The 15,930-nt window shown below is 35.4% G+C and overlaps 3 protein-coding genes and 1 long non-coding RNA gene across 4 annotated transcripts in view; 2 read left to right on the forward strand and 2 right to left on the reverse strand.

The window, feature by feature from the left end:
* Positions 1-1,110: 1,110 nt before the first annotated feature.
* Positions 1,111-3,713, forward strand: LOC110922054 (LIM domain-containing protein WLIM2b). Its single transcript, XM_022166378.2, has 5 exons — positions 1,111-2,006; positions 2,367-2,460; positions 2,808-2,830; positions 3,138-3,239; positions 3,343-3,713. Exons 1-5 carry the CDS (start codon positions 1,872-1,874, stop codon positions 3,562-3,564), a joined length of 576 nt encoding a protein of 191 aa, XP_022022070.1. The 5' UTR covers positions 1,111-1,871; the 3' UTR covers positions 3,565-3,713.
* A 2,431-nt stretch (positions 3,714-6,144) lies between these two features.
* Positions 6,145-9,101, forward strand: LOC110925515 (tetraspanin-10). The gene is made up of 12 exons (XM_022169458.2): positions 6,145-6,262; positions 6,387-6,484; positions 7,260-7,372; positions 7,570-7,624; positions 7,708-7,763; positions 7,846-7,893; positions 8,011-8,059; positions 8,147-8,230; positions 8,312-8,379; positions 8,478-8,603; positions 8,696-8,771; positions 8,885-9,101. Exons 2-12 carry the CDS (start codon positions 6,428-6,430, stop codon positions 8,948-8,950), a joined length of 798 nt encoding a protein of 265 aa, XP_022025150.1. The 5' UTR covers positions 6,145-6,262; positions 6,387-6,427; the 3' UTR covers positions 8,951-9,101.
* Positions 9,102-12,003: 2,902 nt separating this feature from the next.
* On the reverse strand, positions 12,004-12,511 carry LOC110922108. Its single transcript, XR_002582889.2, has 2 exons — positions 12,385-12,511; positions 12,004-12,311 (listed from the first exon to the last, which is right to left on the reverse strand). It is a non-coding gene; the product is annotated as an uncharacterized LOC110922108 (long non-coding RNA).
* Positions 12,512-14,883: 2,372 nt separating this feature from the next.
* The window catches only part of LOC118489214, a 41,710-nt gene continuing 40,663 nt past the window's right edge, over positions 14,884-15,930 (reverse strand). Inside the window, exon 2 of the mRNA XM_035986912.1 lies at positions 14,884-15,845. Coding sequence (XP_035842805.1) covers positions 14,884-15,845 — 962 coding nt within the window. The remainder of the gene's footprint in view (positions 15,846-15,930) is intronic.

Consider the following 15,930-nt stretch of genomic DNA (forward strand, 5'->3'; position numbering starts at 1 on the left):
AAAATAACGTTAAAAGCGGCTTAGCGGCGGACAACTAATCATGCATCATGTGGTGGCGTTGATAGCCGAAAGACAAGGGGGCACATGCACAAATCGGCTTTTGTCCCCTGAGTGTTATGTGCCTCATGTCCAAGGCTTGATACAAAACTACTATTGAGTTGGGGTCTCATTGGAAGCAGTCTCTTTATTCCTACGGGGTAGAGGTAAGACTGCCTACATCTTACCCTCCTCATACCCTACCTTAGCTTTGCTATTGGTGAGATTTACCGAGTAGTATGATGATGATTCAAGGGTACTAATAAAGATTTACCATTTTCATACCTTTTATTCCCGTATGTAAGAAAAAACAAGGGTCGTATAATGCTCATACGAGCCAATAAAATATAACAAAAAACCTATACAACTCGTATAGCATTATACAGGTCGTATAGGTAGTGTTTGGGTCGTAAAAATAGCATATACGAGACATTTATTGATTATTCACTTTTCACATTTTTCACCGTTATTCTATCGGGTTTTTCCTCGGCGCGTCTAGCCTTTTTGGATCGTTTGTCATGTTTCATCAGTTTTTTATCACATTAGGTGCGTTTCTATGGCACGTTAGTAGAATACGATTTGTGATAATGTAACTTATGTTCGTAACTAGTTAGTTATCGTATCGAATTGCGTAACGAGCGTAGAATTTTTGAAAGGAAACTGAGACAAAGAACCATTGGAGTCGTATAATACGGCTCGTATAGTTTTTTTTTAATTTGTATTTTGTCTTTTGTTAGTTTATTCTAATACCGTATATGAGTCGTATAGGAGGTCACTTTAGAGTTTTTGGTTAGTTTTCAGGACACCGGGTGAGGGGGCTTGGCATACAAGTTTGTTGTTAGCCTTTACCCAGTACGCATTCTACAGGACTACAGGCCATGTTACCTGCGGGGGCTACGTCATCCATTTGGCTTTTTCACACATGGGCCCAGACAAGGCTAGGGAGATGTCGTTATCACATCTACTGGATCTCGTTGGCCGAGGGATGGCGATGGGGATTGCTAACGAACAGGTGAGGAGCATGAGGGTGAGGGCGAGGGGGTGATGGGGTGGGGGTGGGGGTGAGGGGGCGAATGCGGCACCTCATGTGGTTGATGTGTGTGATCAACCTTACGAGTGACGGAGTGTGAGATCACGTCTGGTGGCTCCAATAGGGTATGAGGAGAGGTTGGTACAGGTCGAGGGGGATGGTAGTGTTGATGACTAATGCTGGCGTGATCATCCCTCCACGACTAAATGTTGCACATCCACCACGACCACCAGGTTCGTCGCCGCAATAGCGATGAAAATTGTAATTTGCCTTTATTGTATTTTGATTTGAAAGATTGTAAATGTTATCGTAAATGTTTATCTTATATTGTTTTAATGTTTTGATTGTTGTTGATTAGTATCATTTTAGATTGTCGCATCCTCAAAGACCATATTATTTTTAGTGGTTAAATGGACAGAGCCACTCTCAACAGAAATCTAATTACTCTTCATGAGGTGGGTACCGTTTGAAGTATTTGTGGGGTCTTATAAGGTTTCCGATAATGATTTTCATGGTAAGGTTATAGACTAATATATATAAATGATGATTTTTTTAATCAATTACAAATCACAAGGGCTTTTGTGTATTATTTCCTATTTATTCTTAAAATTCTTGATTCACAGTTCACCAAAAGCATGCATATAGCTCCACCCTTGATGCTAAAACAATATTGGCCAGTCAATAATACGATTTCATATTGTTAATCTTTAAAACAGTTTTCTTGAGAGGAAAAAAACCCATTTAAACCATTTTTAGGTTGTTTCTTTCTTTTCGTTTTGGGTTGTTTTTGGACGCGTGATAAGAAATGTCATTTAGTGGGACAATACAGAAATGCAGGGCGTGTGATAAAACTGTTCATTTCGTTGAAATGATTTCTGCCGATGGGATCCCGTATCATAACACATGTTTTAGATGCGTCAAATGCAACGGAAAACTTGCTGTATGTATACCTTCTTGTATTTTTCAAAATTTATAATTCTATGTTTTATTTAATCAATTGATTTGTGTCCAAAATTTTATCTCTTTTGGTCTTTAAAAGCATTGAGATCAACATAACACATGGATTGTCCATGTGTTATATCTATATTGTATGTTTGTTTAATTCTTTCAAAAAATCACAAATATGATAAGTTATTTGTCAAACTGTAATATAAACATAACACATGAGTTACCGGTTTGATTAATGTCAAAAAAATTAAACCCATATATAACATCGGTTTTGTTTTTCTCCTTTAGCGTTATAAAAAATAAAAATCTTTAAGGACTAGAAGTTGACGCTTGTATATAATGTTTGTGTTAGATGAGTAGCTACTTCCAATTGGATGGATCACTCTATTGCAAACCTCACTTCGATCAAAAGTTCAAAGAGCTTGGAGGTGTCTCTAGAACGCCATGTGAGCTTCCCTTATGCTTTCTACAAAGTTATTATTGTTAAAATCATGTAGTCCATTATATATATAGAGACACGTTCAATTTGAAATCAAGAATACTTGAGTACTACAAGAAGCGTATAACGCATTTATACCTTTTGCTTAAAATATGATACATAATGTGGTCACAAAACTCCCAATCTCACTCTAATTAAATCATCAATAAACTACATACAAGTGCTTTTAGTTGTGTTTTTATATGGTTATGGTGGTTCTCAACATACTTTTGGTTATGAAAAGAACGTGTCCCTATATTTGTATATTATTGTCGTTTGTATCTTTTACTGACTTAAAGTTTTTATGATTATCAGCGACGAACAGAACAAATGAAATGGTATGTAAAATTACTTTCCCACATGGCTTTTTCAGTTTACACATGCAAATACACATGTATGTAAAGCAAGCCATTCAATACTTCAATACATATCATTTTTGAGTAGATAATTATGAGGATCGTATAAACACAATAATAATTGCCTTGTTGTGATAAATAAAGTGATTAAGTAACTACATATCCGTCTATATTTCTCTTCCCAACAAGTGTTTATGTGATTCTTTACTCAAAAACTGGTTTAACATGAAGGCGCTTGCATATGTATAGTTGTATAAATACTAAAATTTGAAGCATCTCTTCTTAACAGGGAAGGAGCCCTAGCAAACTTGCTAGTAAACTATCTTCCATGTTCTCTGGCACCCAGGAAAAATGTGCAAAATGTAACAAAACCGTGTATCCACTGGAAAAGGTTTTTTTTATTTTATTTATTTTTTTTTTTTCAGAATATGTATAATGAGTCCATGTTGTGTTGTGTAAGTAAATTGTAGCATTTTGATATGATGGATTTGTAGGTAACCGTGGAGGGAGAATTTTACCATAGCCAATGCTTCAGATGTGCTCAAGGAGGTTGCAAACTTACACCATCAAACTATGCGGCTTTGGATGGAAATTTATTCTGCAAGCCACACTTTGCCCAATTATTCAAAGAGAAGGGTAATTATGCTGACTTCTCAAAATCAGCCTCGACCAAAAAGAATCCTGAACCACCCGAAGAGGCATCTTCTAAAGAGTAGTAACATCATGGACCAACTCGACTGACTCCTTTTTAAGTTATTTGTCAAATTTGTTTGTCTTATTGTTTGGTTAAAAAGTCAGAAATTGAAATTACTACATAAAGTATATATGTACAGATATGGATTAAGTAAAAAAAAACCAAGCTGCATTCAGGTATGTATGTATGTATGTATGTTTATAACCAAATTGATCTCTTGGGTAAATTCATTTTGGAAACCCCCTTTTTATATTGTTATGTTGATTACACAATGCAGTTACTTATCATTATACTCTAACTGCACACTGCAATTGCTAACAACTATACTATATTAGCTGACTTGGTAAATAAGTTACATAGTAATTATACATGTTCAATTTTGCCTACTTAATTATTAGATCGATACAATTTTAAAGGAGGCCTAACAAATTGCTCTTGCGTATTGCTATTATTCACCATTGAATATCTTTTGAAATTTTAGGCTGTTACAAAAATCATTGAGCAATGTACATAAATAAAAAGGATAAACTCGGCAAATTAAATTTGACTTACGTGATGGTTCCAAAAAGTAAACTGGCGGTTGAACCTTGTTTTCAGATTGTAAATCATACGTGGCTTGGTTGGTTTAATTAACACCCCTAGAATTAGATTTACCCTTATCAAAGAAAGGGTATAAATTAATAAACTATAGACAGGCAGGCAGGCAATCATGGAAGGCTTAGGGGCTGTTTGGCTGAGCTTTTCAAAAGAGCTTATTTGCTTTCTGAAAAGCAAATAAGTTAATAAGCTGTTTTGAAAAGCTCCATTTTAAAGCTTTTCAAAAGAGCTTATTGACTTATTTGCTTTTCAGAAAAACAAATAAGTTGTTTTGAAAAGCTCAGCCAAACAGCCCCTTAATTTAGAGCATCTCCAATGCCACATTATCAATCTAACAACCATAGTTTAAAAACATCATCTTCACAAACATCATTCCATTTCCATCTCGTGTTCTCTTTGTTCCTCGATCGATCTCTTTCCAGAAAGAAGTACCTAAGTAATCCACTCCTCCATATCCTTCACTAGGTTGTCTCCTTCGCGGATGGTTCCAACAATATGCGACTCCATTTGTTGTGGTAAATGATGAATATAAAGGTTCACATTAAATTCATTTTAGGAAAAATTACAAGTTTTGTCCTTTATCTTTATACCACTTTTCAGTCGGTGTCCTTTTTAACGAATGTTGACAGGCGGTGTCCTTTACTAGGTATTTTGTTGCAAATTTAGTCCTTTACACCCAACCCAGTTAAAAAACCCTGTTAATTGTTGGGTGTAAAGGACTAAACTTGCAACAAAATACCTAGGTAAAAGACTAAACTTGCAACAAAATACCTAGTAAAGGACACCGCATGTCAACAATTAACAGGGTTTTTTAACTGGGTTGGGTGTAAAGGACTAAACTTGCAACAAAATACCTAGTAAAGGACACCACCTGGCAAAATTCGTTAAAAATGACACCGTCTGAAAAGTGGTACAAAGATAAAAGACAAAGCTTGTAATTTTTCCTTCATTTTATTTTTGTATACATTTACCAAACTAAATAATATTCTTTTACTTGTCTTTTTTCAACCCTTCACAATAAGTGTATACTCTTTTCTTAGTCTTTTTCTCACCTTCTATTTAATAAAATAAATTAATTTAAAGCTTAAGGAATTCTGATAAGTTGGTGAAATTACTTACAAATTAATTATCTAAAAAATAAAATTTAACGAGAAAACTTGGTATACAAAGTGAATAATCCTCGTATATAATATGGTGTCTCTCTCAACAAAAAAAAACGTACTGGTCACGAATTCTGATAAGTTGATGAAATTACTTAAAAATTAATCAAAAAAGATAAAACCATAAAATTTAACGAAAAAACTTGGTATAAAAAGTGAATAGTCCTCATGTATAAAATGGTTTCTCTCTCAAAAGGTTAAGCGTTAAGATGATACAGCAGAATTTGGTTACCCTAAAAAAATATTAGCTATGAATTAAGATTGCAGTGAAAGATGGTCACTCGTCATTTAATGTTTTCATATAAAACAGTATAGCACTCGTGAATGTTTGCGAGTATTAATGAGCAAATCCAATACATACATACAAATACAAAAATACTAAATAAAAAAAGAGTTAAATGTCATTTTAGTCCCTGTTATTTGGGTCATTTTACTAGTTTAGTCCAAATGTTTCATTTTTCGCATGTGGGTCGAAAAAAGTTTCACCGTTGACATTTTAGTCCATTGGGTTAACTTCATTCATTTTTATGTTAACGAGAGTGGCAATTTGGTCATTTTATATGTAATTTTGTTAACTATAAGGGCAATTCGGCCATATAAAATAACCGAATTGCCCTTCTCCTTAATAGAAAAAATAGATGAAGTTAACCAAGTGAACTAAAGTAACAACAATGAAACCTTTTTGAACCCACAAACAGAAAATAAAACTTTTAAACTAAACTGACAAAATAGCACGAACCACATGTACTAAAATAACATTTAACTCTAAAAAAATAGAATAAAATATTCAACATACTCTTTTATAAAAGTAAACTTTAATAATAAAGTTTTGATAGTTCCAGTAACGACTCTTGACTGAATCTTGGTTGGAGTTCATCTTCTTTTTTAAAATTATGTGACTGGATTTTGTGGGTTCCACACTCCCTCCATGACCATGAGCAAAGCTCAGCATCAACAATAACAGTAGCTTGCCTTCATCTTTGTCCAATTATTATTGTTGCTTTACCGCCTCCTTCCTTTTGCTTCAACCCCAAGTCACTCACTAGCTCTCTCCATCTGATCTGACGTCCTTGTTAATTATTATTAGGTCAAAACCGAAGAATTTGCTCTTTTGGGTTGCGGGGGAATATGACTACTACAGGAACAAGCACATTTGTCATCAGATGGGTTAATTTCTTCTCAATGGTATGTCCCCCTAATCCTTCACTCATTTCATTCTTCATAAACACCTATTTTTGGTGGTCTTTTTCTTGTGTATTGGCTTCAATGCATCTTGGGTGTTTGTTGAAATGCTTCAATAGATGTTGTTTGTCTCTGAGGTGTTGGTTCTCTAGGGGCTCGCTCAAAAAAAAAAAAAAAAAAAAAAAAACTCGTTTTGTTTTCAAGCCGACCCAAGCCGGATTGTTTTGTAATCGAGCCGAGCTCGAGCCAGAGCCTCGGCTCTGTGGAGTGTGTGTATATATATTTTAGAAATGTGTGTTAAAGTTTTTATTTTTGTCTTTTATGCTATCAATATCTGTAAAAAATATAAAAAATAGTTTAAGAGCCAGCCGGCTCGATTGGGCTGGAAGTTTTTACGAGCCAAGCTCAAGCTCAACTTTTCAGCTTGAAAAAATAAACGAGCTGAGCTGGCTCGTTAAAGTTCGAGCTCAAGCAAGAGCAAAGCTTGGGTCGGCTCGGCTCGATGACAACCCTATGCGGGTCTGAGTATGCTCAACTTCTCGATGGATATTATTCAGTGTTATAGTACAGGTTTTTGGAGTTTTATCAGTGTTTAAGCAAGAACCAGATGTGTTTGTTGAGTTCTTGACAGCACCAGTTCCAGATGAACCCTTGTGATTTTGGCACACACTTCGTCTGCTCCAAAACTAGTATACATGGGATGTTGTTAGTTAGAGTTTTGGAACAACTTTTTTGTGTCTTAACTTCACATTTTACTGTTCCTTTTTTACAATTTTAGCTAGTAGCTGTGGTGGTCATAGGATATGGGGTGTGGATGAGCAGTCATCACGACGGATGTCACAAGTCCCTCACGCTGCCGGTTATGGGCCTTGGCTCGATAATCTTTCTAATGTAAGTTGTCCCATCATCATTCCATTGAAAAACTAGTTAGTTTCATATTTTGTTTAATCTCAAAGTTGAAGAAGATAAACTTAATACAACCAATAAAGATTTTAAGACATTAAGTTGTATTTACTCTTAGGAATTTACGGAAATAAACAGACTTTTGGTTCATACATGCTCTCAAGCTTTGTGTTTGCATTTTCCAGATCAGTCATCGGGTTTCTCGGGGCACTAAAGAACAACTCTATACTGTTATGGATGGTATATTCATGTACTAAAGTTCTAAGATTACGATTTTGTTACTGTCTTCCGGTCCTTTCGTGATTTTTTTAACTTAATTGCAGTATTTGATCATGCTATGCTTGGTTTTGATGGGGATTCTTGTATTTACAGTCTTGGTGTAAGTGTACTTGGTTGATTCATAGACTCTATATACATGATGATTTCAGGATGGAAATGATACTAACGTATATTATTATTAGGTTTATTGTAACAAATAATGCTTCTGGCCACGATGTTGCAGGTTTGAGGTAAGATCAAAGCGACAAATCTGTATGTTCTTGCATTTTGCTCTTCATATACCGTTTTAAGTTTGAACTAATACAAAGAATAAAGCGTGCTATTCATTAATCTGTTTCTATGATTAGATACAAGGAGTATCAGCTCCAGGATTATGGCTCTTGGTTTATAAAAAAAGTAAGCGCATTTCCCTTAAACGTAAGTTAAAAAGCTGTCGAGCTCATATAATAACCATCCAAGTTTGTTTCTTGTTTCAATTATCAGTTAAACAACACCCGTAACTGGAAACACCTTCAAAGTTGTTTTGTGAAAACCGAGGTTTGCAATAGCCTGCCAAAAAGATACAGAGTACGTGTTTCATTTGCAATTAAAATGTGAATATGGCATGTTTAGTTTAATTAAAAGGTTACTATGGTGTGGTTACTGCAGACTCTCAAACAATACAAATTGGCAGAATTAAGTCCCATTGAAGCTGGTTGTTGCAGACCACCCTCTGAGTAGGCTTCTTAAAACTTTTTTATTCCCTTTTGTTAGCTAGATGTGGTAATTTACTATTTGCCATGTTTCTTGACTTAAAGTTTCAAGTGTGTATTAGGTGTGGTTATCCTGCTGTTAATGCATCTTACTATGATTTGAGCTTTCATCCAGTGAGCTCTAACAAGGACTGCAAACTTTACAAGAACTCGAAATTGATCAAGTGCTATAACTGTGATTCGTGCAAGTAAAGCATCATTTCTCAACCACATTAACATTCTATGCTATATGCTTCTTTAATTTGTCACCTAAGATTGTATTGTATTGTATTGCGTTTAGAGCTGGAGTGGCACAACACATAAAAACCGAATGGCGTGTGGTTGCTATCTTTAACGTGATTTTGTTTGTGATCTTGGTAAGTCACTCTGAGCTATTATGTGGTAGTGGCAAGATTGAATTTTCGTTCAAAGGATCTTGAATTTGTTACATTATAGAGCATACCATGACTTCCATCTTGTCTGATTGCAGTCGATGGTCTATTTCGTGGGATGCTGTGCAAGACGAAATGCTGCCAGGATGCACTCAAAAGTTTGAAAGATCACTAAATTGTTCTTTCAAGTTTTAAAGTGTCTTGTTGTTTATTTTCATTAGATTCCTTTATTGTAGCTAGGATATTAAGTGTAGGGCATGGGCGGAACTGATATAGAAAAATGAATGGGTTGTTTAACGGGTCAACATCATGTCATATTTTAGACACTAATACTTTAATACATTTATTTTGAATATTTATTGCATCCAAAAAATGTATTAATCATGGTTAATTGATTTTTTTAAAAGAAAACTTCATTAAAACAAACACCTCCGACCCAAATGAGCAAAATGCCAATACACCACACAACCCCCGACCCAAACGGGCAAAGGGCAACAAATTAAAACATATACATAGGGTATTTACACCACTCTACCCAACTAATATATTTACATGATGTTCTGTTTTTAACCCAGGCAAAACCTCTTGATTTTATATCCGCTATAATATCCTTCGGGTTGCGACTAATCTGATTGAACACCATATCGTTCCTTCCTTTCCAGATGCACCAACACGATATAATCACTAAGCCTTGAATGATCTTCTTTTCTTTCTTACTAGCTTGAGAGAACTTGTGTATTTCCAAAATATCCTTAAAATAAAAAATATGTAGCGGTGTGATTCTGCACCATATATCGAACTCCGACCAAACTCGATTCGCCATAGCACACGCAGTAAAGAGATGCTCTACCGTTTCCTCAAAGTCCCCACAAAAGGGCACATAACCGATGTCAGATCCACATTCCTTCTTCTTAGATTAACTTTTGTAGCAAGCCTATCCAAATTACCCCTCCACGCCACAATATTACATTTGAGCGGCACCCACTTACACCAATCAAATTCGGGAGATGACAGTTACCCCTCTTAGTAATTAACGTCTTTTTAATGGTCTTCACCGAAAAACCTTCCTTGCTTCCGTCGTTCCAGAACCAAGCATCCTTATTATTTGAAAGCATCACCCCATTCAGCACCTCTTGACACTCCTGCCATTCCTTGAGCTCCACGTCTGACTCAGGCAATCTTGACCGGTACCACACCATGCCACCACTACCGCTACTCCCAACCCTTTTGTCAGATACCCTGCAAGATTTAAACAGTTCTAATCCAAACAGGTGTGGCCATCTTTCCAAAAAAAGACGATCGCCCACCCAAGTATCTATCCAAAATCGAGTCTCCCCCATTCCCTATCTTCCCCATTATCAAGCGATTGAAACCCTTACCGTTTAATTTAATATTTGAAATCACCTTAACGATATTATTCCAACACCCCGCGATACTACCGTTAGTCGGCAGAATGCTCCTATTATTGCTTTTACTATGACACGCTTCCACCACCTTCCTCCAAAGATTTTGATTTTCAACCCTGTACCTCCATCCCCATTTAAACAGCAGGGCCTCATTAACCTCCTTGAGCCTGTTGATACCCAACCCCCCTTTAACCTTAGGCCACGTGACCCAGTCCCACGCCACCCAATTCATTTTGATATTACCATTAGATCCCGTCCAAAGGAATTTCCTCATTTTAGCTTCCAAAATTTTAGTGATTCCAACCGGGACTTTATATAATGAGAAGTAATAGATAGGAAGGCTTTCCAATACTGAATTAATTAGAGTAAGCCTCCCCACGATCGAAATAGTTTTAGCTTTCCAGTTTGATAATATTTTGTCAAAAACTTCTATGATCGGGGTCCAATTATTAACTCTATTCATGTTAGCCCCCACCATAATACCTAGATACATAAGCGGGATATTATCGGTATTACACCCCAATACCTTAGCCATATCATTTATTTCACCATGTTCCACACCCAACCTGTATAAGTTAGATTTATGCAAATTAATTTTTAAACCTGAACAATGATAAAAAAAAAAAAAAAAAAATCCTCAGACATCTAACCACATTCTTCACATTACCCTTGTCTCATTCCCCCATCAAGAAAGCATCTTCAGCATAAAAAAGATGAGTGATCTTCGGGCCATTATTAGGAGTTTGAATTCCATTGAAAAGGCCTTCGATCCCCGCTTTACTAAAAATGTTGGAAAGGGTTTCCATAACCACAAGGAACAGAAACGGAGATAACGGGTCTTCTTGTCTAACACCTTTGTAACAACTAAACTCAAAAGTACCTGTTAACTAAAACCGAGGATCTAGCCGAAGCTAAAACACCTTTAACCCATTTACACCATAAACTAGGGAAATCCATTTGCCCCGTAACCTCCAGCACGAACTTCTTGTCATAAGCCTTTTCAGAATCATGTTTAATTGATAATTTATAGTCTAGAATCAATTATGATTCTAAAATTTATACTCTAGAGTATTCATACTAGAATCTCCATCTCCATATCATGAATTTAACTATACATCATTTTTATGTTTAACTTTTGTTTAAACATGTCATTCTCCTACTTTATCTATATTTCACTCAATCACTTATTCATAAAAATCTAAATTTTAGAGATAAAGACGAAGATATCGATGAAGATGCAAAACATAGAAAATCTTTTATTTTTGGAGATTGAAGACCCAAATGTGAAGCTGATCTAAAAATAAGAGAGTCTGGAGTCGTTGTTTCAACTAAAAGGGGCTAAAAATGTACGTGATAGTTGTTCTGAAATTCACATCTTCTGGTTTCCACCCACAAAATCTTCAACCATTAATCAAAACGAGGACGTTCTACGTTACATATTGAAACTCAAAAAAAAACAAAATTCTTGACTTGGTCCCGTTATGTTTCTATTCGTATAAATGTCAGTTGCAGCAAATTACACAAGTTTTTTTTTTTTTTTTAATCAATTCAAAAAGATAAAGAGTTGTCATTTTTGAGTTTCAATTTGACATTTACACTCGGTTCTGCTAGTGATCAAATTTTCCGAATTTGTTTTTGTGTGCATAAATTAAGATAAATCCTTTGGTTTGGGTGTGGAGAATTTCTTGATTTTAGTTTGTAAACTGGCCTTCGGATTTCCATGTAGATTGGTTTCTATAAAAGAAAGGTCACGTCACGTCACGAATAATATATATTTGAATAAACTAGTTTGGGATTGAAGAAATATTAAATAAAAGAAAAACAAGTCCATAGGAATCAATCAAATTTATTTTACAAACAACTAACTAGTGATAACATAACATCCAGCGATCGAGCGTGGATCCACTCCACTCCACTAGTTATTAGATTGAAGTGAAGTGAAGTGAAGTAAGAAGTAATTAACAAGTTTTGGTGCAAAAGCATCGTCCACGAGCACCACGACAAACGCCACTGGTAAAGCCTTCGTTTCTGCAAACGAGACCGCAGTTATGGTTGCTCATGCACCTGCCTTCGAACTTATGGCTCTGTGACTCACAGTTCCTCCCCTCCGCCTCTTTAACTGCACATATATATACTTACCATGCATGCATCATCAGATCATATATATATATATATAGAAATAAACAACTTACATGGAACCAAGATGAGGAGAAGGATGAGAAAGATGCTGATTTTCTCCATTGATATATGATTTATTATGCTTGGCTTGCTGTGTAGATCTGGATTTATAATGGAAAAGTAGAGATGGTCATGTGAGTAGTGTAGACTGGTTGATGCATGCTCTTGACACATGTAACCCATGCACCTACACATCTCTCAATACACTACAAATTTCCAAACCCAATATTCATAAATTTGTAACTAAATACACTTTATTTATAATAATAAATAAGTATCTGTTTAATATATATATAAAAAAAACAATTAATCCCACCTGTGACGGGTTCAAAACGTAGATAAAAAACCAGATCACGAAGGTAACAATAAAAAACCATGTCACGACGGTATATGGTAGTCACGGAAAAGTTACCTCATTGTAAAAAAAGCCAAGTTATTCAAATAAAATTTACATCAAGAGACGTATATAAAGATATACATGACACCTGAACATTACAGCGGGTCCGTTTAAACGTAGATAAAAAAACCGCGTCACAAGGATGTAGAGATGAGCGTCGAGCGGCTTAAAAACAAACGGTTTAAAAAAGGGTTCATAACAACTGTTCGGTTAAAAAACAACGTTACGCAAATTTACATCAAACGTAGATATATTTAACTCACGTGGAGCGTTGATATAAAAAACGAAACCCATAAAAAATCACGTAATAAAAAGTTCGTTAAAAACTCAAAATGACAACTTTATTAAAGAAAAAAAAGTAAAATATAACTTTTTTAAAGTTAAGTGACCTTAATAAAGATTAAGGTGGTGTAAATGAAAATTAGATACTAAAATACAAAATGTTTACTGTAGCTAAGCTACCAAAATTGTTGTATGTAATAATGTTATAGTCACTTTTTTTCATGTGTTAATTCATATTTATCATGACTTCAAATAATCTCGTTTGTGAAACTCAAACGCATGGCTTTTTGGTTTTACACATCACACACATGGTGACTTCAAACCATTTACGTAATTTTATTTCACTTTAAAATGTATAAAAAACAATTACTAAACTAGCTTGTAGTTGTCCTATCACTACTTACTATGACTCACTCTGAAACACGTACTAAAAACATTTATCCCAAGTTGGTGAGTCTATAGTTTAAGAAAACTTCTAATACTTAACATTTAAATTTCTCAAATCTCTTTATTCAATGTACTAATGATATTTATCCTTAGTTGGTGAGTCTGTAGTTTAAGTAAAATTGCAATACTTAACATTTAAATTTCTCAAATCTCTTTATTCAATGTATATTCTTTGATACCAACCTTCACAACTCCTATTTTTTTTATAACACGTCACATTTACAATACATGCAAACTTATCATATAATTTTTTGAGTAAATTGCTAAATTCGTCCCTGAGGTTTAATCAAATTTGCTACATCCATCCAAAAAACTTTTTTTTTCTCCCCTGAACCACTGAGGTTTTAAAATACTTGCTAGATTCATCCATTTTACAAACACTGTCAAAAATTAAAGTTAACTAATGGGTACTTTTGTCATTTTATATACATGTATTATTTACAATTTTCTTTTAATTTCTATTTAACTTTAACATAAAAAGATAAATGTTATTTTTTATAAAAACCACCCACCCCCTCTCATTCTAGATAAAGGGAAGCATGCATATTATATGATCTTCCATTTGAATGTCAAAATATTTTTATAAATTAGTTGGTTAATACATAAACATTTATATTTTTATGTTAAAGTTAAATAAAAATTAAAAGAAAATTGTAAATAATACATGTATATAGAATGACAAAAGTACCCATTAGTTAACTTCAATTTTTTTGACAATGTTTGTAAAATGGATGGATCTAGCAAGTATTTTGAAACCTCAATGGTTCAGATGAGAAAAAAAATTTTGGATGGATGTAGCAAATTTGACTAAACCTCATGGACGAATTTAGCAATTTACTCTAATTTTTTTAACCGCAAAGAAACTCACGCTGCTCGAGGCTATGTCCAACGTCAACTCCTCGACCGCCGTCGGATCGTGCCTCTTGATGCGCGGGAACCAGATGGAATCTGTAAACCCTCGCAGAAACATAGGGGCATCACTTGGTAGACTGTTCAAAACCACATGGAAACTAAATTTTAAATATTCATTAAATAACTTGAATTATTCATTACAACGAAGTGAAAATAGTTCAAATAAACAAAACAATTCCCAATTAAAATTATTCTAAGTCCGATAGCATCTTAAGTGATCAGCAATCATGTAAAGCACCCTTAAGCATTATTTCCAGTCAAATGCGCAAAATAAAGGTCAACTATGAAAAGTTGGTAAGCACGCAGGTTAAATACATATATTAAGTAGGAAAAATCACAATTTGTATGGCATAGTTTTTTTTTTTTTTTTTGAACGGCCGACAGAAAATTTTATTAAGGTAGCAAGGAGCTACACACCAGAAAATTACAACGTTTAACACCAAACACTACAACACCGAGAATCTATACATTTACATCAATGCAAAGCATCCAAATTAAACCGACTCCAATTTTTCCATGTTAGATCCACCACTTTTGATCGACTTTTAACCCATAAGTACGCCATTGATTTAATTTCATCAAGAGTTCTCGTAACATTTGGTACACCTTGTTTAAAAACAGTTTCGTTCCGCATCTTCCAAATACTCCAAAAAGTCACCAATATAATAGCATGAACCACTTTCCGCTTCCTCCTCGAGCCCGAAGCTGAATCTTGTAGTGTAAGCAGATCATTAATCCCAAACGCAATGATAGGAGGTAACCCGCACCACATCGCCAAGTTTTGCCATAACATTTGTGCGTAATGACACGAGACAAAAACGTGTTCACATGACTCCACGTAATCGCTGCATAACACGTACATTTGGTTGGGTACCGGAATGTTCCGGTTTGCCAGTGCTCGCCTAGTCGGAAGTCTCTCCATCTCTGCCCTCCAAGCCACCAAGCCGACTTTCTTCGGGACCCAATTACTCCAAAGAAAAACATTATTTGGAACCGTTCGGTTTGCGGAGCTGAGAATCCCTTTAATGCCGGCTACTGTGAAGATGCCATTGTTATCATAGTTCCATTTCCAACAGTCCTTCTTCCCAGATCCAACCCAACAGCCGGTCAAGAGCTGCAACTGTTGCAGCTGAACTGCAGCCACCGGTCCAAGGTCTGGCCGAATCCAGACCCAATTAAAATGAGGCCCAGCGCTGTTCAACTGTAACCGATCCTCAACCAAGCATTCTTTGACCACTTCCTCTTTGAATAAATCCGGGAATCTAATGAAAAAAGGTACCGACTCGAACCAACAGTCCAACCAAAAACATATGTTAGATCCGTTACCCACCACATCTGAGAAAGCAGCCCCAAGGTCAATATTGGCCTCAAGTAATGGCTGCCGAATGCTGTAAATGCTTTTCCATGGCCCTGCAACCGAAACTTTAACTGGTACGTCTGTCCACACCCTTGAGTTATGGTGAATTACCCAAACTACCCTTCGTCACAAGCTATTTTTTCGGATTTAAACCGCCACCACCAT

Source organism: Helianthus annuus, chromosome 17 (assembly GCF_002127325.2).
Source record: "Helianthus annuus cultivar XRQ/B chromosome 17, HanXRQr2.0-SUNRISE, whole genome shotgun sequence".
NCBI classification, from domain to species: domain Eukaryota; kingdom Viridiplantae; phylum Streptophyta; class Magnoliopsida; order Asterales; family Asteraceae; genus Helianthus; species Helianthus annuus.